Here is a 23121-nt window from a genome sequence, read left to right as displayed (position 1 = left end):
TCTCCAACTGCCTCTTGGACATCTTAAAACTGGATGTCCTACAGACTTCCTCTATTCAACTTCTCCAAAATCTCTTCCCAACGACTACTGAGGCTACCACCATCTTCCTAGTTACCTAATCTTGCAAATTAGTATCATCCTAAACTATCCACTGTCTCACTCCCCTCTCCCTTTATCCAATCTGTTCCCAATCCGTAACATCTATGGTATATGCCAACATTGCCACTGCTATCTAGACTAATGTAACAGCTGGCCAGTTGGTCTCCTTGCTCGAAATTTCTCCCCATTCCAAACCATCTTTCGCTCACCTGTCAAAGGGATCTTCCTAAAGCACACTGTGACTACATCAGCCCTGACTTGAGAAATCCCAGTGGCTCCCTATTAGCTCCAGGATCAAATATCAAGTTCTCTATTTGGCTTTTAAAGCCCTTAATAACCTGTTATTCTCTACCCCCATTCCTACCCCTCAGCTTTCTAGGCTTCTTACACCTTCCACCCCAGTAATCAAGTTGCACAGGTCTCTTTGCTGTTGCTGCCCAAAGACGCTCCATTTCCCAACAGCATTTTTTACTGGCAGTCTCCCATGCCTGGACTGCCTTCCCTTCTCATCTTCACCTCCTACCCTGCCTGGTTTCCTTCAAGAGCCACCTAAAATCCCCACCTTCTATGTGAAACTTTACTGGATCCCCCCTCATTCTAGTGTGTTCCCTGTGCCGATTAGCTCCAATTCATCTAGCATACAGCTGCATGTTGTCACCCTGTAGCAACTGCAGTCTTTTTATTTCCTTTGCTTGCATGTAATGTAAGCAATTTGCAGATTCCCTTGTATTTGCAAGATAGTGTCGGGTTAAGTGTTAAGACCCAGAGCTTGTGAATCCCACAGTGGGATGGACTTGTTGACATGACGAGAGGGGGCTGAACAGGGAGGAGCTGATGCTGTGTATAGGGAAAAGCCCAAGCTGAGAGAGACCAGAAGAACTTCTGGGAGCAGCATCGTGGAAGGAGGGAGGGAGAAAGGAAGAGAGGGAAGGGGAGAGGGAGGGGGAGAGGGGGAGAGAGACAGACAAAGAGCTGCCGAGAACTGAGAAGGCATGACTGTGGTGCCAGTATTTTTTCTGTTTTGATGTTACTTTGTCAGATTCATTTGTTGATAGAGGCCTCAGACCTTGTTGTTGGGTCTAGGTTGATTTCACAGGCAGAAAGTGAACTGATGAGGACCCCCAGCAATGTGCATGAATGTTACTGTGGCTTTGTTAAGCTTTGTCTTCCCAGGAACAGAAACTGTGGGAAGGGGAACCATGAAAGCTGAGAATCTGCCTTGGTCAAGATGAAAAGACCTCTCATTGGGTACTTAATACTAACTGATGATATTATAACCTAGTTGTGACCTAGGGGTGAATGCCCTATGTGCTGTGTGATTGACTAAAGGAATGTACTGTGTTTAAGAAAGAAGAATTTTCGATGGAAGAGATTTAAGATGGTGTGACTTAGGGGTGGACTTTGTGATTGACTAAATGAATGCATCTTGTTTAGAAGAGAACTTTAACTTTTGTACTTTGTAACTGAATTGAGGACTTACTAAATGATTGAGTTACTAAATGAATGTACTTTGTTTAAAACTATGTGACCACTTTGATTGTTGTTGAGTTGTTACATGGTGAAAGCTGTATTTTGATTTTTTGTCAATGTTTTACCCTTATTTGTTACTGAATAAATGGAGAGTTTACTATGCTTGTAATCAGAACCTTGAAGGTTGTTCACAGCAGCAGCAGTTCTCTGGGAAGCTGTTTGTGCTTGGCGATACATTGCACAAGGCTTCTTAGGAGAAACCAAAGCTAAGGGGCAGAATGCCACCTCCTTGGAGACTGATACACTGGCACCTGTCCTGGTGTGCATACCAGAGGCCGCACACACTACCAAGTGCTTCCTTGTCTAGTCTACATTTTGCTCATAACCACTTGTAGTTTTAATGGTGGTTTGATAAACTTTGTTACAGTAATTATTTTCAGCTTAAGAAGCAAAGTAACGGGCCCCTAAAGCCCCCAGGGTTCTCTACTCTTTTGCTTAGGATGTTTATTTTAAACATACTTTGAAATTTGGTCACAATTGCAATAAGCCCCAGTCAGGAAAATTCCTCACACTGCGGCAGAAGTAGAACTGCCTTGCTAATATTTACATTTCTATGCATCCCAGGTCTCTCTATGCCTCAGGTAAAACTCAGTTAATCAGAACCGCTAGGGTAATGAAACAGCAAGTTATATCATAGTGTCTATGGACAGAAAGGCACCAGGAGGGCAGGCTGAGGAAGAAACAGACCTTTTCTTCCCTTCATCCAGGTCTCATGCTTGGAAAGTCAATAACGTTCCTCAAGCTCTCCCATCTCTGCCCCAGCTCCTTCCTTTCTCAGCTTCTCTGAGGCAGGCTGGAAAGGCCAAGCACGCTCCAGCCTCCACGCTCCCAGACCCCCAGGATCTCATCTCCCCTTTAATTGAGACAGCTCTCTTTAGGCTGTGATTCAGTCCTGTGCAGGATGGCCTCATTCAAGAGAGTGTGAAGACCTTTCACACTCACTTCTGTTACTCTGAGTCAATCAAAAAGAATCCTTATCTAACAAAAGGGAATTACTTTTAAGTGATGGTAAAAATCAATGGAGCCCCATCCTCACAAAGATCAGATGATTTTAACTGAATCTTCAGTTGATGCTTTTTTGCTATATGGTGCCAATCTTTGGAAGAAGGGGAACTGGTAGAAAATGCAAATTCAACTGAAATGACTGGCTGGAATTTCCCAGCCAGAGATTTCTTCTTTCTTGCCTGACAAAAGTCTAGAGAAGGTACAGAGCTTTATGAACTACACTGTTAATCTCTATCTTTAAGTCTTCCTAGAGTGGCCACAAGGAGCTGGGATCCTTGCCCTGGGCTACAAAGGCCTCTGGAGCTAAGATTCAGATAACAGAGATTTTGGGGTTTTCTATACTCCCTGAGGGGCTAAGATGAGGGAAGGGAAGTAGAAGCAGGGACCTCCAGAGAAGAGCGTGACCTGAAATGGCCTCAATGGATGATGCTCCTCTGTGGAAAGAGAGACACATGAAAACATTCCTTGGTTGAATTGTCAACTACAATGACACCTGCTAGACAACATAAGTAAATACAGAATAAATATAAAGCAAATAAATACAAAGTCATTAAATACCAGATAGTTTGGAAGGAAGTACATTAATATCTGGAAAAGACAGGAAAAGCTTCCTGTAGAACTCCAAGGCCATAATCTTGGAGGAAGATAGGTATCTTATGAGGTAGAGGTAAGGAGAAATGGGGCAACTAGGTGGTGTAGAGAGCACTGGGCCAGAAGTGAGGAAGGCTCATCTTCCTGAGTTCAAATCCTGTCTCAAACACTTACTAGCTGTGTGACTCTGGGCAAGTCACTTAACCCTGTTTGCTTCAGTTTCCTCATCTGTAAAATAAACTGGAAAAGGGAAATGGGAAACCACTCCAATCTTTGCCCAAAACATCCCAAACATTGTAAGGAAGAGACAGGATTGAAGCAGTAAATAACAGCAACAATAGGAAGGAAGTGCATTCCAAGAATGACAGCAAGTATAAAGGCACAAAGATGGGATTTGTAATGGGTGTGTAAGAACAAAAAGAAGGGCCCTTTGACTGGATCACAGAGCCTGGGAGGGAGAGACTCAGAGGACAGGTTGTGAAGGGCTTTAAAAGCAAGAAAAAGTGAGTTTATATTCTAGAGGCAACAGGGAGCCTGTTGTGCTTAACGGGAAGTCACTGTAGCAGCAGTGTGGAGAATGGGCTAGAGGAGAAGAAGACTTACAGCACCAGGCAGGTGCAAATGATTACTGCAGTAATCTAAGGTGAGAGGTGATGATAGGCTGGATTCAGGTAGGAGCCAGGAGAGACTGAATTACAACAATGTGGTGAGGACAGAAATGACAGCGCTTGGCCACTGACTACATGTGGGGTTAAAGGAGAATGAGAAATAGAAGAAAATGCTGGAGACATGGGACACTAAGAGGATGTTGGCGCTCTCAACGGGAACAGGAACGTTTGGGAGACAGCGGGGTTTGGTGCCATGGAGAGGTAAGAGGATGAATTCTGTTTGGGAATCTGGGGTATGAGATGCCTCCAGAACATCCAATTTGAAATGTCCAATAGGCAAATGATTGTGGCATACTGAAACTGGAGAGAGATTAGGATTAAATGCATACATTTGGGAGTTAAATACATAGATATATGATAGTTAAACTCATGGAAGTGCATGAGGTCACCAAGAGAGAGAATATAAAAAGAGAAGAGGCCGCAGAGACCTTATGCATGATGAGCCATCAGAAGAAACCACAAAAGAATAATGAGACAAACCAGGAAATAGTGTCACAAAATCCCAGAGAAGAGAGAGTGGCCAACAGCTCCAAACAGAACACACAAGCAGAGAAAGGGGACTGAGAAATGGTGATCAGATCTGGGATTCTGGGTAACTCCAGTTAAAGAAGCTGAAGTCAAGTGATAACATAAGAAATCAGAATGCAAAGTGCATTAAGTGAGAGAGGGGAAGGAAGTGAATTTAGACAAAAAGGGGAAAATATACATAGAATGATACCCTGAAGAGACAGCAGGATCCAATGAAATGTTTTGTTTTTAAAAGGATGAGTAAAATCTGGGCATGCCTGATGGCAAAAGGGAAGGAAGGAACACTCTAGCAAGAAGCCAAAGATTAATCAAGATATGAGATCAAGTGTATATATAGAAGGGTTGACCTTGGCAAGGAGAAAGGCAATGTGGAGAAAAAGAGTATGAGGGATCATATGTTTGATCATATGTTTGAATCAAATGTTTGAAGTTAAGAGAATCAGAGAAGAGCACCTGTGGGGAACAAGATCAGGAATCAATTTAGTTGATAGAGTGCTGGACCTGGAGTCAGGAAGACCTGAGTTCAAATCTGTACTCAGACATACTAGCTGTGTGAGCTTGGGCAAGCAATTTAACCCGTCTGCCTCAGTTTCCCTTCTGTAAAATGGAAATAATAATAGTGCCTAAGTCCCAGAATTGCTGCTAGACTCAACTGAGGTATATTTGTAAAGTACTTTGCAAAACCATAAAGCCCTATAAATGCCCTATTATTGCCTTGTGAAATTTTATTTTGGTTTTGTATGACAGCATGATTATGATTCCCATTTTATTGGATTCAAATGATCAATTTTGTCCCAGACTTTCATTTGGATTCTATGTATGTTTTTGATTTTTAAATTTAATTTTATTCTTGTCCAATCTATTAGACTTTATCCAAGAGATTTAAATCCTATTTCATTTCAAGGAGTAATTTATTTAGTCTGGGCAAATTTAAAGTTAGGAAAATTTGGTTTGTATTTTCTTGTATTTGCCTAGATTTTTATTAGGATATTTTTTGTGTTGTTGTTCACTTCCTTTTTTAAGTCAATACACTTTTTCCCTGTGATTACTTTTGCCTAATCTACTTTGATGCAACCCTATTCCCACAGACCTTTTCTCCCCTTCACTCTTCCTCTCCTCTCCCTGTTATCAATCCTTTCCCTAGTTTTGGAGTTTTAATTAACTTACTGATTTTTTCTTCAGTTTATTTAACTATCTCATTCTTGTCTTTTATTGCTTTTTTATTCCTTCTCATTTAAAATCTGTCCTCCTGTACTAACCTATTTTGTTTATGTGTTTTTCTTTTTTCCACATCTTTTTTTTCTAAGAAACTGCAAGTTTATAATTATCAAGCTTGACTCCAAAATAGAAATATGAGAAGACACCTTCTCCCACCACTCCAATAGAGAAGTGCAGAGTGGGGGTGTGCAGAATGCTTCATCAGATTTGTTCAACGTGCTGAATGGTTTTACAAGTCTTTTTTTCCTATTCTTCCTCATTTCTTTCTTGGTTACAAGGAATAGCATCCTGGGGGGGGGGGGTAACAAGATAACAATAAACACCTCTATTTAAAAATATATATATATATATGCCACATAAAAAAGAATTACCTTGTTAAAATGAGGACATAGTAGCAGTATCATGTACCTAGTCAGCATGATTGATTTCCTTCAGCCCCATTTCACTGGGTATATATATATTCATTAAGGCAAAACATTATCCTATAATGATAATCTAACATACTTGGAATTTCTTCTTCTCCTTTTCATAATTCAGCTAGTCTTACTTCTCTACAACAACTAAGAAATAAGTAAGATAGACCTCTTGGGAGCCAAAATATAAAACACAAAGTTCTACCACAGGCCAGGACCTAAAGCCCAGTCACAGAATGTAATTATTTATATTCATGTTCCCTAACACAATTATGTAAAATCAAAGATCACAGATATCTGGGACCATTTAAAATGAGAGAAAATTGCCTTAAATGTCTCTATAAGACTTTGAAGTATCATTGTATTACAGCCAAGCATGATAATTATTACTCAAAATGATCCTGAATCATCACAGAACAGTTACTTATGCTTATTTGGTGAACTCTGCTTTAAAAAATGAGGAATTATATAATAAATTTTAGAAAAAAATTCTATTCAAAATAATTAAAATAAAGGTTTGGTTATTTAAGCTCTCACTCATCCACTGAGAAAATTCAATTATCCTAAACAACTTAATCTTCAACGCCAACAGATAATATAAATTTTGCCACAGCAACATTGTAAAGAAATTAATAACACCAGGGATAGAGCTAAGATGGCAGAACACAGCAGGTATCCGGAGTCAAGCTCTCTCAATGTTTCTTTCCAAACAACCTTAAAATGATGCCTCAGATTGAACTCTGAAGTCACAATGTCAACAAAAAATCAGTGAGACATTATTCTAGTCCAAGACAATTTAGGAGGTCAGAAGGAGAGATCTTTGACACAGTGGCATAAGCTGACCTGAAGTAACGCCAATGGTGGAACAAAGTGGTGTTGACAGAAGCAACAGCAACTCAGGCAGCTCCCAAGTCAGAGATGGTAAAGGACCCCGGCAACAGATCAGAAAGAAATTATGGGACCCCTGTGCTAGCACTGGATGCAGGACCAGACACTGTTGGTTAACTCCAGTGCTTATACCCACTTCTGGGTCACAGTTCAAGGTAAAGAAGAACATTTTCTGTCACATGGGAGTAGGGACCCTGAGAAGGAATATCTCTTTTGGTCAAAATGGATCAGGGACCCTAAGAACAGTATCAATCCTGGTTCCAAGGGATCAAGAGTCATTCCTGGGTAAGCCCCAGAGTGCAGACCAAGAGGGTAGTGATCACACCTCTTCCCAGATTACAATACCTTGGAAGTGCCAAAAATTTCCAAATACCTAGAACTAGCTCTAAAAACAGCAGTGTGAAAAAATCTGAAGCTTGGGACAATGCCCCTCTCTCCCCCCATGACAGGAAAAAAAAGCCCAACTTTAACATGAAGTTGAAAGTCAAGAATAGGCTGGAAAAATAAGCAAACAACAACTAAACCTGACCATAAAAATTTACTATGGTGACAGGTAAGGACAAGACAGACACAAACTCAGAAGACAATAATATCAAAACAGCTACAAGCAAATCCTCAAAGGGAAAAAAAAATGTAAAGCCTAACAAGAATTCAAGGAAAAGCAAAAAAACCCATTTCAAAATCAAATAAGAGTGGTAGAGGCAAAATTGGGAGAAATAGATGAGAACAAGAAAAGAAACCCATGAGAAGATAATTAATAATTTGGCAAAAGAGACACAAAAAATACCAAAGAAAACAACACCTTAAAAAACCAAACAGGCCAAATGGAAAAAAAGAGTACAAAAATTCACTGATGAAAATAACTCCTTAAAAGAAGAACTGGTCAGATGGAAAGAGGTACAAAGGCTTACTGTAATTACTTAAAAATTAGAATTAGGCAAGTGGAAGCTAATGATTCCATGAGACATTAAGAAACAATAAAACAAAATCTTTTCAAAAGAAGGAAAAAATAGAAGAAAATATGAAATACTTCATTAGAAAAGTGACCTAGAAAAAAGATCTAGGAGAGAGAACTTAAGAATTATTGGTCTACCTAAAAAAATCATGATCAAGGAAGAAGCCTAGACATCATATTTCAAGAAATTATCCAAGAAAATTGACCTGATATCCTAAAACCAGAGAGCAAAATAAAAATGGAAAGAATCTAGTTATCACACCTGGAAGAGATCCCACAATGAAAACTTCCAGGAATATTATCCCTAAATTCCAGAGTTCCCACTTCAAAGAGAAAATACTTCAAGCAGTCAGAAAGAAATCATTCAAAGATCATAGCCCCCATTCAGGATCATACGAGATTTATCTGCTACCATATTAAAGAAGCAGAGAGCTTGGAGTATTATATTCCAAAAGACAAAGGAGCTAGGGTTACAACCCAGAATAATTTACCCAGCAAAACTGAGTATTATCTTTCAAGGAAAAAATAATGAATATTTAATGAAGTAGAGGACTTTCAAACATTCCTGATGAAAAGACCAGAGCTGAATAGAAAATCTGACTTTTAAATATAATCCTCAAGAGAAGCATAAAAAGGCAAATTTGAAAGAGAAATCATAAGGGACTCAGTAAGTCTAAATGGTTTACTTGCAATACAGGAAGATGATGCCTATAACTCCTAAGAACTCTATCATTATGAGGGCAATTAGAAGGATTCTACAGACATAGTCTATAGACAGCATGGGAATGAGTCAGTTATGTCAGGATAATGTTAAAAAAAAATAAAGGATGACCCAGAAAGAGGGACATCCTAGGAAAAGGAAGAAGGGACAGGAAGAATATGGAAAAGTATCTCACATAAAAAAAAGGTACACAACTAAGAGCTTTTATAGTGGAAGGGTTTGGGCAGGGATGGTATAATGGGCAATACTTGAACCTTATTCTCATCTAAATTGATTCAAAGAGGGAATGTCTACATACACACTCACATGGTATAGAAATGCATCTTATCCAACAGGGAAATAGGAGAGGAAGAGGTTAGAAAAAGGGGAAAGGGTGATAAAAGAAATAATGGATTAAAAAAAAAGTCAGTGTTTAAGAAGCAAAACAGATTTTAGAGGAGGGATAGGGTAAAAAAGAGAGAGAGAGAGAAAAGGATGAACAAAAGAAAATAACATGGAGGGAAATATACAGTTTAGTAATCATGACTACAAATGTGAATAGGATGAATTAACCCATAAAATGGAAGCAGATAGTAAAATGGATTAGAAACCAGAATCCAAAAATATCTTCTTTACAAGAAACAAATTTAGAACAAAGAGACCCACACAGAGTTAAAATAAGGGGCTGCAGCAGAATTTATTATGCTTCAGCTGAAGAAAAACAGGCAGAGGTAGCAATCATGATTTCATAGAAAGCAAAAGCAAAAACAGGCCTAATTAAAAGAGATAAGTAAGGAAACTACATCTTACTAAAAGGCACCACAGTCAAATAATATCAATACTAAACATATATGCACCAAATGGCAAAGTATACAGATACATAAAGGAAAAGTTAAATGAATCAACAAGAACCAGAGAGTACTAGTGGGAGACCTCAACTTTCCCCTCTCAAAGTTAGATAAATCTAACCATAAAATAAATATGAAAGACATTAAGGAGAAAAGAAAAATCTTCTCAAGAAAAATAAATGGAAATAGAAAGTTCTTTTTTTCAACTGTACATGGTACCTTCACAAAAACAGAACATGTATTAGGACATTAAAAACCTCACAAATAAAGAACATTTTTAAGATGACAATAAAAAAAATTCATTCAATAAAGGGCTATGGAAGCACAGATTAAAAATTAATTGGAAATGAAATAATCTAATCCTAAAGAATGAGTATCAAAAAACAAAGCAAAGAAACAAAGTCTCAAAAATGAAAAGGATGAATTAACCACCAATGAAGATGAAATTAAAGCAATTATTAGGACCTATTTTGCCTAATATTCCAAAAAAAACCAAACCCTAATATTCTAAAATAAATGGATGAACATTTATACCCCCAGATTAATAAAAAAGTAAACTGAATACTTATGTAAACCTAACTTAGAAAAAGAAATTGAATAAGCCAAAAATGAGCTCCCTAAGAAACAATCTACAGGAACATAAGGATTTATAAGTGAATTCTAAGAAACAAATAAGGAATAATTAATCCCAACACTATATAAACTATCTGAAACAAATAGACAAAGAAATCCCTATTAAATTTCTTTCATGACACAAATATGTTTTTGATACTTAAACCTGGGAGAGTAAAAACAGAGAAAGAAAACTACAAACTAGTTTTCTTAACAAATATTCATGAAAAAAATTTAAATACAACGCTAGCAAAGAGTTTATAACAATGTCACAAAGATCACATACTATGACCAGCTGAGATTTATACTAGCAATGCAGGGCTGGTTCAATATTAGGAAAACCAGAAGCATGACTGACCATATCATTAACTTCTACCAGGTTCAGATCCAGCTTTCTAAACAGTTATTACAAAATAGACAAGAATCAATAAATATTTATTAAATACCTTCTATGTGCACAGCACTATTAAGCACTGGAGATACAAAATAAGAAAAAGGAAGATAGCCTTTGTTCTCAAAATGTTTACTATCTAATAAAGGGAAAGACAATACAAAAAAATGGAAGTTGTAAAAGGTGGGGGAGCGAACTGACCAAGGGTGTTCATAGTCAAAAAACCAAGCACAGAAGCCAGCAGGAAATCAAAAGGTGACCAGAAATTCTGAGTCCTCTATATAGGAGGGTTTAGGAAGACATTTTTCTTCCACCTTCTAAGCCTTCCAATCAAGGGTGGAAGCAATTAAAGATATAGAGCTGTTGAGAAGATTTCTCGTGATGACCTTGGATATCCCTGGATAATAATGTTCCTTAAGTTGAAACCAAGCAAAGAACTGTAGGGCAGTAAGGACTAAATTACAGTCTAGAAATTAAATTAAATGAAGGACTAGACAGCAGGACTAAACTGTAGAATTCATGGGAGGGAGAAACATCTAAGAAGGCTGGAAAAATAGGAAAGGTCTAGGCTGTGAGGAGTTTTTAATGCTTAAAAGCAAGATTTATATTTGATCTTAGAGGTGCTAGGGAACTGCTGGGGTTTGTTGAACAAAGATGGGATGGGGGTAGGGTGACCTGGTCAGACCTATGCTTCAGGAACATTATTTGCCATAACCGTGGAGGGCAGACTGGTAAGGGAAGAATCCCAAGGCAAGGAGACCAATTAGACAGCAAGAAAAAACTCAGCACCAAGGAAAAAGATGGAGATTTATAAAAAAGGAAAAAACCAACAATGCACTAGTGTACACCAGAGCACAATTTGGGAAATTCCCAAAGTTGACAGTGAGTTGTCATCAATTTACCAATGCAATTAGGGAGTTCATTTGATAAATAATTGCCCCCCAATAGTTCTTTACTAAGTTATTTATGTCTTCAAATTTATCAAACACTGGGTTATTGAGTTTCATTATTTTGGAGTCTCTCTTGTTTAGTCTATTCCACTGATCTGCTTTTCTATTTTGAAATCAATGTAAAACGGTTTTGCTGCTGTGTAATACAGCTGAAGGTCTAAAAGTGCTATCCTTTTTTTTCATTTCTCTTAATAATCTAGATCTTTTGTTCCTCCAAATAAAATCTGTTATTCTACTGAATTCTGTAAAGTAGCCCTTTGAGAATTGGACACAGTATTAAACTAGTGAATTTACTTTGGTGGTAGTGTCATTTTTATAATATTGGCATGGCCCAACCATGAACTGAGTATTCTTTTAATTATTTAAGTTGTATTTTTTTAAAAATAAGGTATTATTGATGTCTTTTTTATGTACTTAGTATGTACTAGGCACTGTGCTAAATGCTGGAGATATAAATATAAACAAAAAGAAAGATATTCCTTGCCTTCAAGGAACTTACCCTCTAATGGGGGGAGACACAACATAAAAGGGAGCAGAATCATAAGCAGAGCTGGAAGAGGAATGAAGGATGGTTGGGTAGGGCTCAAAAATGGAGGTTCTGAGAGGAACTCACCAATGCAAGAAGGTTACTTGCAGGGATAGAAAGTTGTTCCAAGGTAAGAAGGCCACAAGAGTGGACAGAACTTCAAGAATGAGAGGTGACTGAGACACAGCAGCAAAGTCAAGAGATCAGAAGCAGAGCCAAGAGAGGAAGAAAAGATATCTAGCCTGGGCCCTTCCTCCACTGGAGATTCTTAGAGGAACTCACCAGTAAAAGAAAGAGTCAGAATTGCTGAAGAAGCTTCCAAGAACTTCTTTCTTCCAGAAGAAAAGCAAGTCATATACCACAGTTATGGAGGAGAGAATGTATTCTTAACCAAACAAGGGTTATAACCAAATACAAAAGATAAAATAGATAACTTTGACTACATGAAACTAAAAAGCTTCTGCATGAACAAAATGATGCATTTAAGATTAAGCAGGGAACAGGTAAAATGGAAAAAAAAATCTGTTATCAAATTTCTCAGATAAGAATTTAGTACTCAAGACATATAAACAATTAACAGGTAATATGTAAGACCAAAAGATATTTCCAAATAGATAAATGGTCAAAGAAACAAACAGTTCTCAAAAGAAGAAAAGCAAACTGAACCATAGGAAAGACCAGTCCAAATCATCCTAAGAGAAAGGTCTGTACCCCCAAAGAGATAAAAATCAAAAAGGAAAAAAGGACATATATGTGCAAAAAATATTTATAGCAGCTCTTTTTGGGGGGTAAATAATTAGAAATTGAGGAGATGCTCATCAACTGGAGAATGGCTGAACAAGTTGTGGTAAGTGATTATGATAGAATACTATTCTACTATGAGAAATGATGAGCAGGAGGGCGCTTTCAGAAAAACTTGGAAAGACTGGCATGAGCTGATGCAAAATAGAATGCACAGTCTACAAAGTAGCAGCAACACGGTAAGACGATCAGCTGTGAACGACTCAGCTATTCTCAGCAATACAATGATCCGAGACACTCTGAAGGATTTATGATGAAAAACGCTATCCATCCCCAGACAGGGAACTGATGGTGTCTGAATACAGATTGAAGCATACTTTTTTTTTTACTTTATTTTTCTTCAGATTTTTTTGTCTATGTTTTCTTTCAAAATATGACTATTATGAAAATGTTTTGTATAACTTCACATGTATAATCCATATCAAACTGCCTGCCTTCTCAATTGGGAGGTAGGGTTGGGAGGGGAGAAAGGAGAGAATCTGGAACTCAAAAAAAAAGTTACTAAAGTTATTATCAAAAAAAAGTTTTAAAAATGAATGTTAAAAAGTGTTTTTACATGTAACTGGGGAAAAAATAAAATACTAAATTAAAAAAATAAGAGAAATGCAAATCAAAACTACATTGAAGGGGCAGCCAGGTAGCACAGCGAGTAAGAGCACTGGCTCCAGTGTCGAGATGACCTGGGGATCAAATCCGGGCTCAGATACTTAGCACCACACCCAGAAATAACTGACCGTGTAACCTTGAGCAAGTTACTTAACCCCAATTGCTTTAAAAAAAAAAAAACTACATTGAGTTTTGATCTCATAATCAGCAAATCTGTAAAAACAAAGGATGGGAATAAACAGTGTTTGAAGGGTTGTAGGAGATCAAGCATACTAGCGCATACTTGATGGAGCTGTGAACTGGTAAGACCATTTTAGAAGAGGAATTTGGATTTATACAAAAAAAGTGACTAAAATGCTCATACGCTTTGACCCAAAGGTTCCATATAGGCTTATATGCCAAGAAAGACATTGTTTTAGGAATAAAGTCCCCTATATAGAAAAAGAAGACATGCTGTCCCACTCCTTTGTATCAGGGGAAGAGGAAAGAGGAAGGGAGAAGGTCCAGGGGTGCAGAATATTGCATATACTCTCAATTTTTTTCAAACTATTTCTTTTCCCTTCCTCCTTGGCTTTTTAATTTTTTTCCCTTTGCTTTAAAAAAAAATCTTTGTTATAAGGAATGGCTCTCTGGGAGGGGGGAGGATATAATTAAAATTTTTAGCTAATATAACAAGAAAAAATTATTTAAAAAAATTATGACAGAATAAAGGTTATTCAGAGTTCTTAAAAATATTAGTGGAACCCTTGTAACTGGATGTCCCAAGACTTCTTAAATTCACTATGTCCAAAACAGAACTCACTTTTTCCCTCAAAGCATCTACTCTTCTGAACTTCCCTGTTACTGCACAGGGCACCAACATCCTCCCAGGTATCCACATTCCTCGTGGTAACATCCTTGATTCCTCACTCTCATTCTCCCCACATAGCCAATCCATTGCAAAGTCATCCTGCCTCTACCACATCTCTCGTACAACTAATTCTCTCTCCTCTCACAGTTACTGCTATAGTCCAAGCCCTCATCACCTCTTACTTGACCCATTGCAATAGTATTCCAATTGGTCAACCTGCCTCAAGTCTCTCCCTATTACAATCTATCAACCACTGCTTCCAAGGTGTATGTCTGAGCAAGTCACTGCTCTGCTCAGTGAGATGCAGTTCCTTTCTCTTTATTCCAGGATCAAATATAATGTTCTCTGTTTGGCATTTAAAGTTCTTCTTAACCTGGCCTCTTCCAATATTTCCAGTCTTCCTACTATTTTCATTCACACATTTTATATTCTAACTTCACGGAGTTATCTAACTCCAATTCCTTCAATGCAACATTTTCTCCCATCTCTATGTCTCAGCACTTTTGTTGTTCAGTCATCTTTCAGTCCTGTCTGACTCTTCACAATCACTTTTAGGGTTTTCTTTGCAAAGATAGTGAAGTGTTTGCCATTTTCTTCTCAAGTTCATTTTACAGATGAGGAAACTAAGGCAAACAGGGTTAAGTGACTTGCCTAAGGTCACACAACTAGGCAGTGTCTGGGGCCAGATCTGAACTCAGTAAGATGAGTCTTCCCTGGTCCAGGCCCCAAACTGTAGGCACTATGAGCCCTCCCCCCTCCCTCCCAGTTGCCATGCCTCAGCACTGGCTGCCTCATGTGCCTGGAATGCTCTCTGCCCCTCTCCACTCTGTTTCTTAGTTTCCTTAGCTTTGGGTGTTTTGTACTTACCCTGTTAAACACAGGTAACATCATATAAAGTTTCTCTTCCTGTTCTTTCTGAGTCATATGCCGAGGAGGATGGCAGAGCTCAGTGAAGAGGCGCCGAAGGTGCATCAGGCCTAAAGCGTTGTCCTGTGGGCTGCACTCTTCCTGGCGAGGCCGGCCCATGATCCTCTTCACCATGTTCATCTTGGCCAGTTTATAAGAATCACCAGAATCCTGAAAGGACAAGTGAAATAAAATTAAGTTGAAACAAAAACCCCCAAAAAGACAAATTAGCTGCAATGCACCATAGTCACAGTCAAAAAAATTGTTTTAATATTTTCTGCCAATTTTACACGATTTGTCCCACCTAACTATAGTTCAAATGATCTTTAAACTAGATCAATCAAATCTTTATGAAGAACCTTCAAAAAGTTCAAGTTTCTTTTCTATCAATAAACAAAACAGAAAAAGCAAAGGCTACTTATAAGAAAAATTGCATGAAAGCAATATTACGACAGATTATGAACTAAATCTCTAAGAAAACTATACTACTCAGAGAACTACTATTGAGTCTCTATTGACTATGGCAAAAAATGAGTCCAGATACAAATTAATTGGAACAATTAAAAAAAATAACAAAGATTCCCAACGGTTTATAGATATCATGTTAAAAAACCTATGTGAAGCATAGACCTATGGACAGTGTTTTTTACTGTTAGCATGTCTTTCAATCTCTAAGAATAAATGTCAAAGAAAAAAACCCTAACAAATTCATTCAAATCAAGAAAACTTAAAATTGAATCTATTAATAAGAACTTGTCTTAGAACTTAATTTATTTTTAAAAATATGTTCAAATAGTAATATCCCATTAGGAAGCATTTTCTCAGAATCACAGAATTTTAGAGTTGGAATAGACTCCAAAAGAAATTTCCACTACAATACACCTGAGAAGTGGTCACCCAAGCCTCTTGTGAATGAAGACTATAACAAAGGAGAGCCCCAAACTCCCTTTCCCTGCCAGCAGTTCTATTGGTAAAGATATTTCTCTTCTCAGGTTCCTCCTCTGGCTCCCGACATTCCCTTGGAAAACTCCAAGACTTTCAGACTCTCTACTGCACCTTCAATCCAGGCCAGTGGGGCTTCTTAACCTTTCAAGACGTTATCAGTAAAATGAGGGATTAGATTGGGTGACCCATGAGGTCCTTCCAGCTCCAAATAGATGGTCTGTGATCCTTACACCACAGGGACAATCTTTTCTCCACAAGCTTCCTACACTATCACCTTTTCGTTTCTTTTCAACAGAGGGTCTTCCTTGTCTTCTATTTTACCAAGAAAACAGAAAGGCATACTGTGAGGCATTATTTCTTTTCCCCTAATCTATAGTTCAAAACTCTTAATGACACCCCCACTGTTTCCTCCTTCGCTCCAGTCTCTGAGGAAGGGATAAGATAGCCTTTCTTTTCCCCAAGGCTCACCCCCTCAGAATGGTCCCTTTGCTCCTACAGCCATGCCTAAGTCTGACTCATATCTTTACAAAGTCTTCCTTTGACACAGGCATCCCCTCAAGATAATCACCACCAATATCCTTGCCTATTTTCTTTCTCCAGTGGAGAAGAATCAGCCTTCACCACCAACTACCACCCATAGGGCAGGCAAGATAGCCTGGTAGAAGTAGCAAGACCTCCTGCAGAACAAAGGAGGCAGCATGTGCCAGCCCATCTGAGACATCACCACCCCAATCTTGACCATCATCTCCCTTTGACTGTGATAGAGATAGCTCAGAAGCCCAAATCCAAGAGCCCTGGAAACATCAATGCTTCCATCCGAGTGCCCTCAGTCATCATCCTCAGAAGCCACCCCAAGGAGATGGAGCCTAGCCATTGTTCCTGCAGGTGCTACAGCCACAGCTACTAAAGACCCAGAACATAAAATTGTTGCCACCAAAGGCCTTGGTACTATGACTATCAGTAGAAATGACATTAAAGAAGAGGCGTGTGGATCTGCTTAGCAGTGGCACCCAAGGACAAAGGGACATTTCCATCTAATTTGCAACTGAAACATTCTCCCCCACTAGAGTAAGAGCTCCAAGAGAAAAGAGACTCTTGCTTTTCTATTGACATCCCCAGCACTTAGCTCAAAGCTTGGCACAAAGTAAGTGTTAATAAATGCTTTATTTATTCATTCACATATATAGCCAGAAATCATCTGCATAATTTTTATTGATAACTGAACCAATGAGAGCTGATGAGATCACCAAGCAGGACGGCATATGTGTGAGAGAAAAAAAAAAAGAGGGTCCAGTACTACTGGGACATGGGAAAATCCAAGTTCAGTGGCATGACATGGACAGAGAACCATCAAAGGACAGTAAGGAGAGCTTAAGCAGACTGAATGAGGAAAAAATGTCACCAAAAACCTAGAGAATAAATACACAGGAGGTGATCAACAGTGCAAATAGTGCAGATATATAGACCAAGAAAAGGACAATGGATTTTATAATTAGGAAATCACTGAAAATTTGAAGAGAACAATTTTTAATTAAATGATGAAGTCAGAATGCAGAGGGTCTGACAAAAGCGAGGGGGAAAGAAAAGAGAGGCACCAAATGTAAAGCGTTTTTTCGAGAAGTGTAGCCAATGAAAGAGAAAAGAAGTGAGGGTCAACGCTCAAGGAGATCACCAGGGAAGTGAGTTGTTTGTGTTTTTTTTTAATATAGGGAGGACACAGATGGGTCTGTCTATAGGCACAAAGGAGCTGCTTAGCTAAGAGGAGCCTGAACAGAAGAGACAGAGGAGGGATGACTGTTGGGGAAATACGCTGAAGAAGAAATCAAGAAAGGAGAAAATTGAGAGTACATGTTGAATTGTGAGCTTTGACCAGAATGAAGGAGGAGACAGTGAGGAAAGTGGTCTGAATGATCTGACATGAGGAAGAGGAAGAAAGACAAGGGGGCCCTCAGTCAATGAGCTGGACTCCTGGGGGGAAACTGTTCATGAAACCTGGCTGAGAAGGTGGGGTAGGATATTAAGAGAGGTCGGAGGGGAGATAAGGTCTAGAAGAGTCTCTCAGGAGAAGAGGATAACAAGCTGATTAAGAAGGAATAGAATAGCGCCTGATGAGATTAAATGGCATAAAACTATAGAGGTATAAATGAGCATGGTTTTGACATTTCCTCCAGCTCCATTCAAGACCAAGTGAATGGGGGAGGAAGCAGATCAAGAGAGTAACCCAGGGTGGGGTTTAACATATGGTTCCTTGGTAACAGGATGAGGAAGACAAAGAAGTGGAGAGTAGAGGATATCCTCAAGTTCAGTAGGTTCACCAATGGGTCAAGAGAGAGAGAGAGAGGAGAGGACATGAGAGAACAGAGGGATGAAAGGAATGAAGTTCAAGGTAATTTACAAAGAACAGAGTGAGCAGTTAGAAAGCAGGGGAAGAGAGAATAATAAAAGACGATGCATAGACCCTCTGAAGTCAACATGGGTCGCCTTGGGACCAAGACCACGAAAAAGGCAGCGCGAGTCATCATTGAGAAGTACTACACCCGCCCGGGCAATGACTTCCACACCAACTAGCGCATGTGGGAGGAGATCGCCATCATCCCCAGCAAGAAGCCCCACAACAAGATCGTGGGATATGTTACTCATCTGATGAAGCGGATCCAGAGAGGCATCTCCATCAAACTATGTCCCTGAGGTCTCTGCTTTGGATCAGAAAATCATTGAAGTAGACCCTGATACCAAAGAAATGTTGAAACTCCAGGACTTTGGTAGTTTGTCCAACCTGCAACTTCCCAGCCCACAGTTGGGATGGACTTCAAAACACTGAGAGGAGCTGTTTAATATTTACTTTTGCCTTCTTTCCAATAAACTTGGGAACCCCCCCCCCAAAAAAAAGGACAGTGCATAAAGGAATTTCAGGATTTGAAAACAAAAAGTACAACCCATGTGGATGCTGGCAAGACCAAAAATGTGACCATCACAGTAGCTAAGACATAGGGAAGGAGTTTAACTATATATCTATCTATCGAACAGGGGCCATCTCCAGTCATCCTGATCTATATCTCCTCACTGGAACCAGATGGCTCTGGAGGGGAGTGAGGTTGGTGACCTTGCACAACCCTGACTGATTTAAATCCAATTCACTTGCAAGTCATGGCATCACTTTCCCAATGTCATGGTCGTCTTCGATAACAAAGGACAAACAACAATCCGTGAGTAGCAGCAGCTGCCCCACTGGGGCCCCAACTGGCCAATTCCAGTTAGGCAACACACTTCCTTCCTTCTTTCCTTTCTTTCCTCCTCACCCTCATTCCCTCTTCTCCCTCTGTCCATAAAGGGAACCATACCCTTACCTGCTGGTGCTCTGCCCAAAGGAATACAAATTTTGATCACTGAAACCTCACAAAATATCTTGAGGCTAGATTTCTTTTTTAAGTACTATGCCTAAAACCCAAATCACTCTGGCTCTCACCAATTGGCCAACAATAGGTCCCAGTCCAAGCCTCATTTGGTCATTCTTTGGATGGCTCAGAGCAAGTGAAAATAGAAATTGTTTCTGTCTTGGCCAGAAACCCTGATGGTCTTTCCCTCCCAGATTGTTTTTCTTTTGTGTTTGTTTTTGACTAGGTAAAAGGGGTCATTCTTTGCCTCTTTTCTTATCTAGCCTTAATCACTGAATGGGCATTGCCTTAGACAAACAGACCAGAGAAAGCCCTTAGTTTAAAAAGGCCAAGGTCTCCCACTGCATCCAGGGTCATCTCTAGTTGTCCAGATCTATATATTGTCACCAGACCCAGATGGCTCCAAAGGAGAAAGTGAGGCTGGTCACCTTGCCCAGCCCTGCCTCACTTAAATCCAATTCACTTGCATGTCATGGCATCACCTCCCTGATGTCATAGTCCTCTTTGAGAACAAAGGACAAACAACAACATCTATCTAACAATAAAATATTAACATGGTACTTTTAATCACTTACTTAAATGTTCAACCACGTAATTAGCATCATTAGGTTGTATTATATATCTTTAAAAGGTAGAAAACCTCTAAATTAACTCACAAATGGGTTAAAACAAAAAAGTGCTTCCAATTAAGATTATATGTTAAAGAATGGTAAATAGTTATATATGTATCTCTCTAGTTTATCCCTTGACCTTCACTCTCATATCACCAACTAACTGTTGAACATTCAGACTGGATTTCCCAAAGACACTTTAACCTCAACATGTCCAAAACCAAACTCATTATCATTCCAAACTTCCCTACTTCTATCAAAGGTATATTGCTACCATACTTTCTGTCTCAAAGGTTCATAACCAAGACATAATCCTGGATTCAGTACTCACTTTCATTCCACATGGTCAACTGCAAAATCTTTCTATTTCTGTCTCCAAAGCACTTCTCAGATCTGACCCCTTTTCTCTACTCAAGTATGGCCATAGTTAAGGCTCTTACCACCTCTCACCTCCATTATTCCAACACCTCCAACCTGTTCTCCCAGCCTCAAGTATCTCTGTATTCCAATTCAGTCTACACCTCATGGCCAATCTCACCACATCTCTCCCCTACCCAACCTAGTCCAGTGATCTCCCATTCTCTGCTCAGTTTTTAAATCCCTACACAACCAGGCCCCAATCTATCTTTCCAGTCTCAATGGCCATTACTTTCCATCCTTCATTCTACAAAATAGCCAAAGAGGTATCTTTCTGTTTCTCACACGTGATCCATCTGCTGTTTCTCTACCTCTGCACCAGACACACCCCACATGCCTACAATATACTCCTTCCTTAACTCATACAGACCCTGACAAATGCCACTGATAAAACCACATCAGTTGAACCATCTGATAGTACCAGAGACATTGGGGGTGAGAACTTCATTTTCTGGCTCTTCAGCAGCGTAGCTGCTAAGGAGGAGGCATGACAGAGAAGCAAAAATATATAAATAGTAATTATATATGCACACAGAAAATGGCACAGTATCTACATATTTACAGGAAAAATTAATTTTTAATGAACCTCATTTAATTGGCACAGATTTCCTGGTGAGGAACTTTCTCTACCATCACAGATCAGCACCTTCTCTGTAACTTAGTATTAGAGAAGAAGTGTAGTGGCAACCACACTGGCAAACCCAGGATGGCTGCTGGTATAGGTTCTTCGATCTGCTTCACTAGGAAAGATAGCTGTTTAAGGAGTCAACAATTTTAAATTACATTCACAGGGCGGCTAGGTGGTGCAGTGAATAGAGCACCAGCCCTGGAGTCAGCAGGACCTGAGTTCAAATTCTACCTCAGACACTTAACACTAGCCGTGTGACCTTGGGCAAGTCTCTTAACCCCAATTGCCCTCCAAAAAGCAAATTAATTAACTAATTAATTAATTAGAATTGCATTCACTAGTTCAGGGGAAAAGTCAGCACCCTGAACTTCAGAGAAAAATACAAGCAGAGAAATAAAGACAGACAGGGCTCTGACTGCCTGAATCAACTGTATACTTTACATACATTCCTGGATGGAGACAGCCTTTACATCTGAGGAGTTGGGGAGCTCTGAACACGGGGCCACTCAAGGGTCACTCAGAATCTTGACCAGGGAATCACAAGATCCTTCTCATAAGAGAGCCCCCAAAGCAAACTACCAACTCAGAGTATATATATGCTTCTTAGAGCTGGAAGGCATCACAACCCTAGTGACTCAGTGCCTAATTAGAAATTAGCAAAAGGTGAGAAAGGCTTCCTATAAGCAAGCTTCCCTTAATGGGCTCCACCTAAGGCCTATTAATGGCCAGGAAAGGTCTTAAATCCCATTAACATTACAAGAGGTAAACTGACTTGTGCTCAGTATTACATGACCCATGTATCTCAGAGTTGCCCATCTTCACAGGGTCAATATGTGTCAGAGTTGGTTCCTAAAATTAAGTTTTCTCAACTCCAGAGTCATCACCCTATCCACTACACCACACTGCCTCTGAAGACTTAGATATCAAGAATATGATTATTTCTTTCAGACAGATTAATCCAAGAATCATAAATGAGAATAAAACTGAGGATCTAAAGAGAAGCTGAGAAAATCTGCATATGAAAAAATATTGGTGTTTAGTGAGTGGGAATGTTCTAGAGCATACTGATTTTTCAGGATTGCGCAGCATATTTATGAAGCTGACCATGGACCAGGGCTTAGATGCAACTGTTTCAAATTAATGAACACTGCGGCAAAAATAGTAAAGTGTTACTAAAGAGGTTACAAAATATATTTTAAAATTTTCACTTTGTTTAGGTGGGTTGACCAGGGTTAACCAAAAATGCAAGAAATGTTAAGCATCAGGAAAATTATACATGCAGAAAATCTTTTTGTTCTTTTTTGTTAAATAGTAAAATTCAACTTTTGGTTTAATGTGCTGGGGTGAAAGGTGGTAGAGCAGCCCAGTTCTTCTATCAGATCCAGAGTTGTGAAAAACAAAATAAAATTAAAGGATGAAGAGAAGCCTGCGGAAGCTAGAGGAGGTATTACCCAAGGTAGCCAGAGAAAACACTGGCAAAAACAGTTCTGGGAATGGGATCTGACCAAGAAAGCCAGCAGAAATCATGGAATCTTCCAATGCTGAGAGAGGGATCATGCCAGTGGAGAGCTGTGGTAAACAGGTCTGAAGTCTGAACAAGCAGGCTCCTGAGGGGATCAAATGCCATCAAAAGCTTTGATAATAGGGACCTGAATCCAGTCCCAGCCTTGCCTTGTCAAAACAAGCAAGTTCTAGAAGTTGCCCCTGTATGTCACCAAGAGGTGTCCCAGCTGTGAAGGGCAGGGAGAAGGCTGGCTTCTTCTGTCCATCTTTCAAAGCAGCTAGATGCCCATGGCAGAAGACTCTACAAGAAGCTAGCGAGAAGAGCAATCACCAATAGCCATTAGGGGGCATAACAGAGGACAAAGTCAAGTCCCAATAAAGAACTGTGCAAAGGCAAGAAAGTGCAGACCGTCCAAGCCAGCACCCAAGTGGCCCACCATGAGCATCAGACAAGAAGACAGGAACTATCAAAAACACTGCAAAGTCCCAGAACCTCTATATTTAAGGGGCAAGAGGATTGTAAGACAAATACAAGAA

General features: G+C 39.4%; 1 protein-coding gene across 6 annotated transcripts in view; it reads right to left on the bottom strand.

Annotated features, from left to right (window-relative positions):
- Nucleotides 1–23121, bottom strand: part of WDFY3 (WD repeat and FYVE domain containing 3) — a 325015-nt gene that overhangs the window by 244080 nt on the left and 57814 nt on the right. For all 6 annotated transcript variants that reach the window (XM_069093019.1, XM_069093035.1, XM_069093044.1 and 3 more), the window contains exon 2: nt 15047–15256. In XM_069093019.1, the coding sequence (XP_068949120.1) occupies nt 15047–15226 (180 nt within the window). In that variant the 5' untranslated portion in view covers nt 15227–15256. The remainder of the gene's footprint in view (nt 1–15046; nt 15257–23121) is intronic.

This window comes from Petaurus breviceps, unplaced genomic scaffold, assembly GCF_028583685.1.
Source record: "Petaurus breviceps papuanus isolate PSGF00001 unplaced genomic scaffold, PetGlider_PUasm1.0 126, whole genome shotgun sequence".
NCBI lineage: Eukaryota > Metazoa > Chordata > Mammalia > Diprotodontia > Petauridae > Petaurus > Petaurus breviceps.
This window is presented reverse-complemented; position numbering and strand designations above follow the sequence as displayed.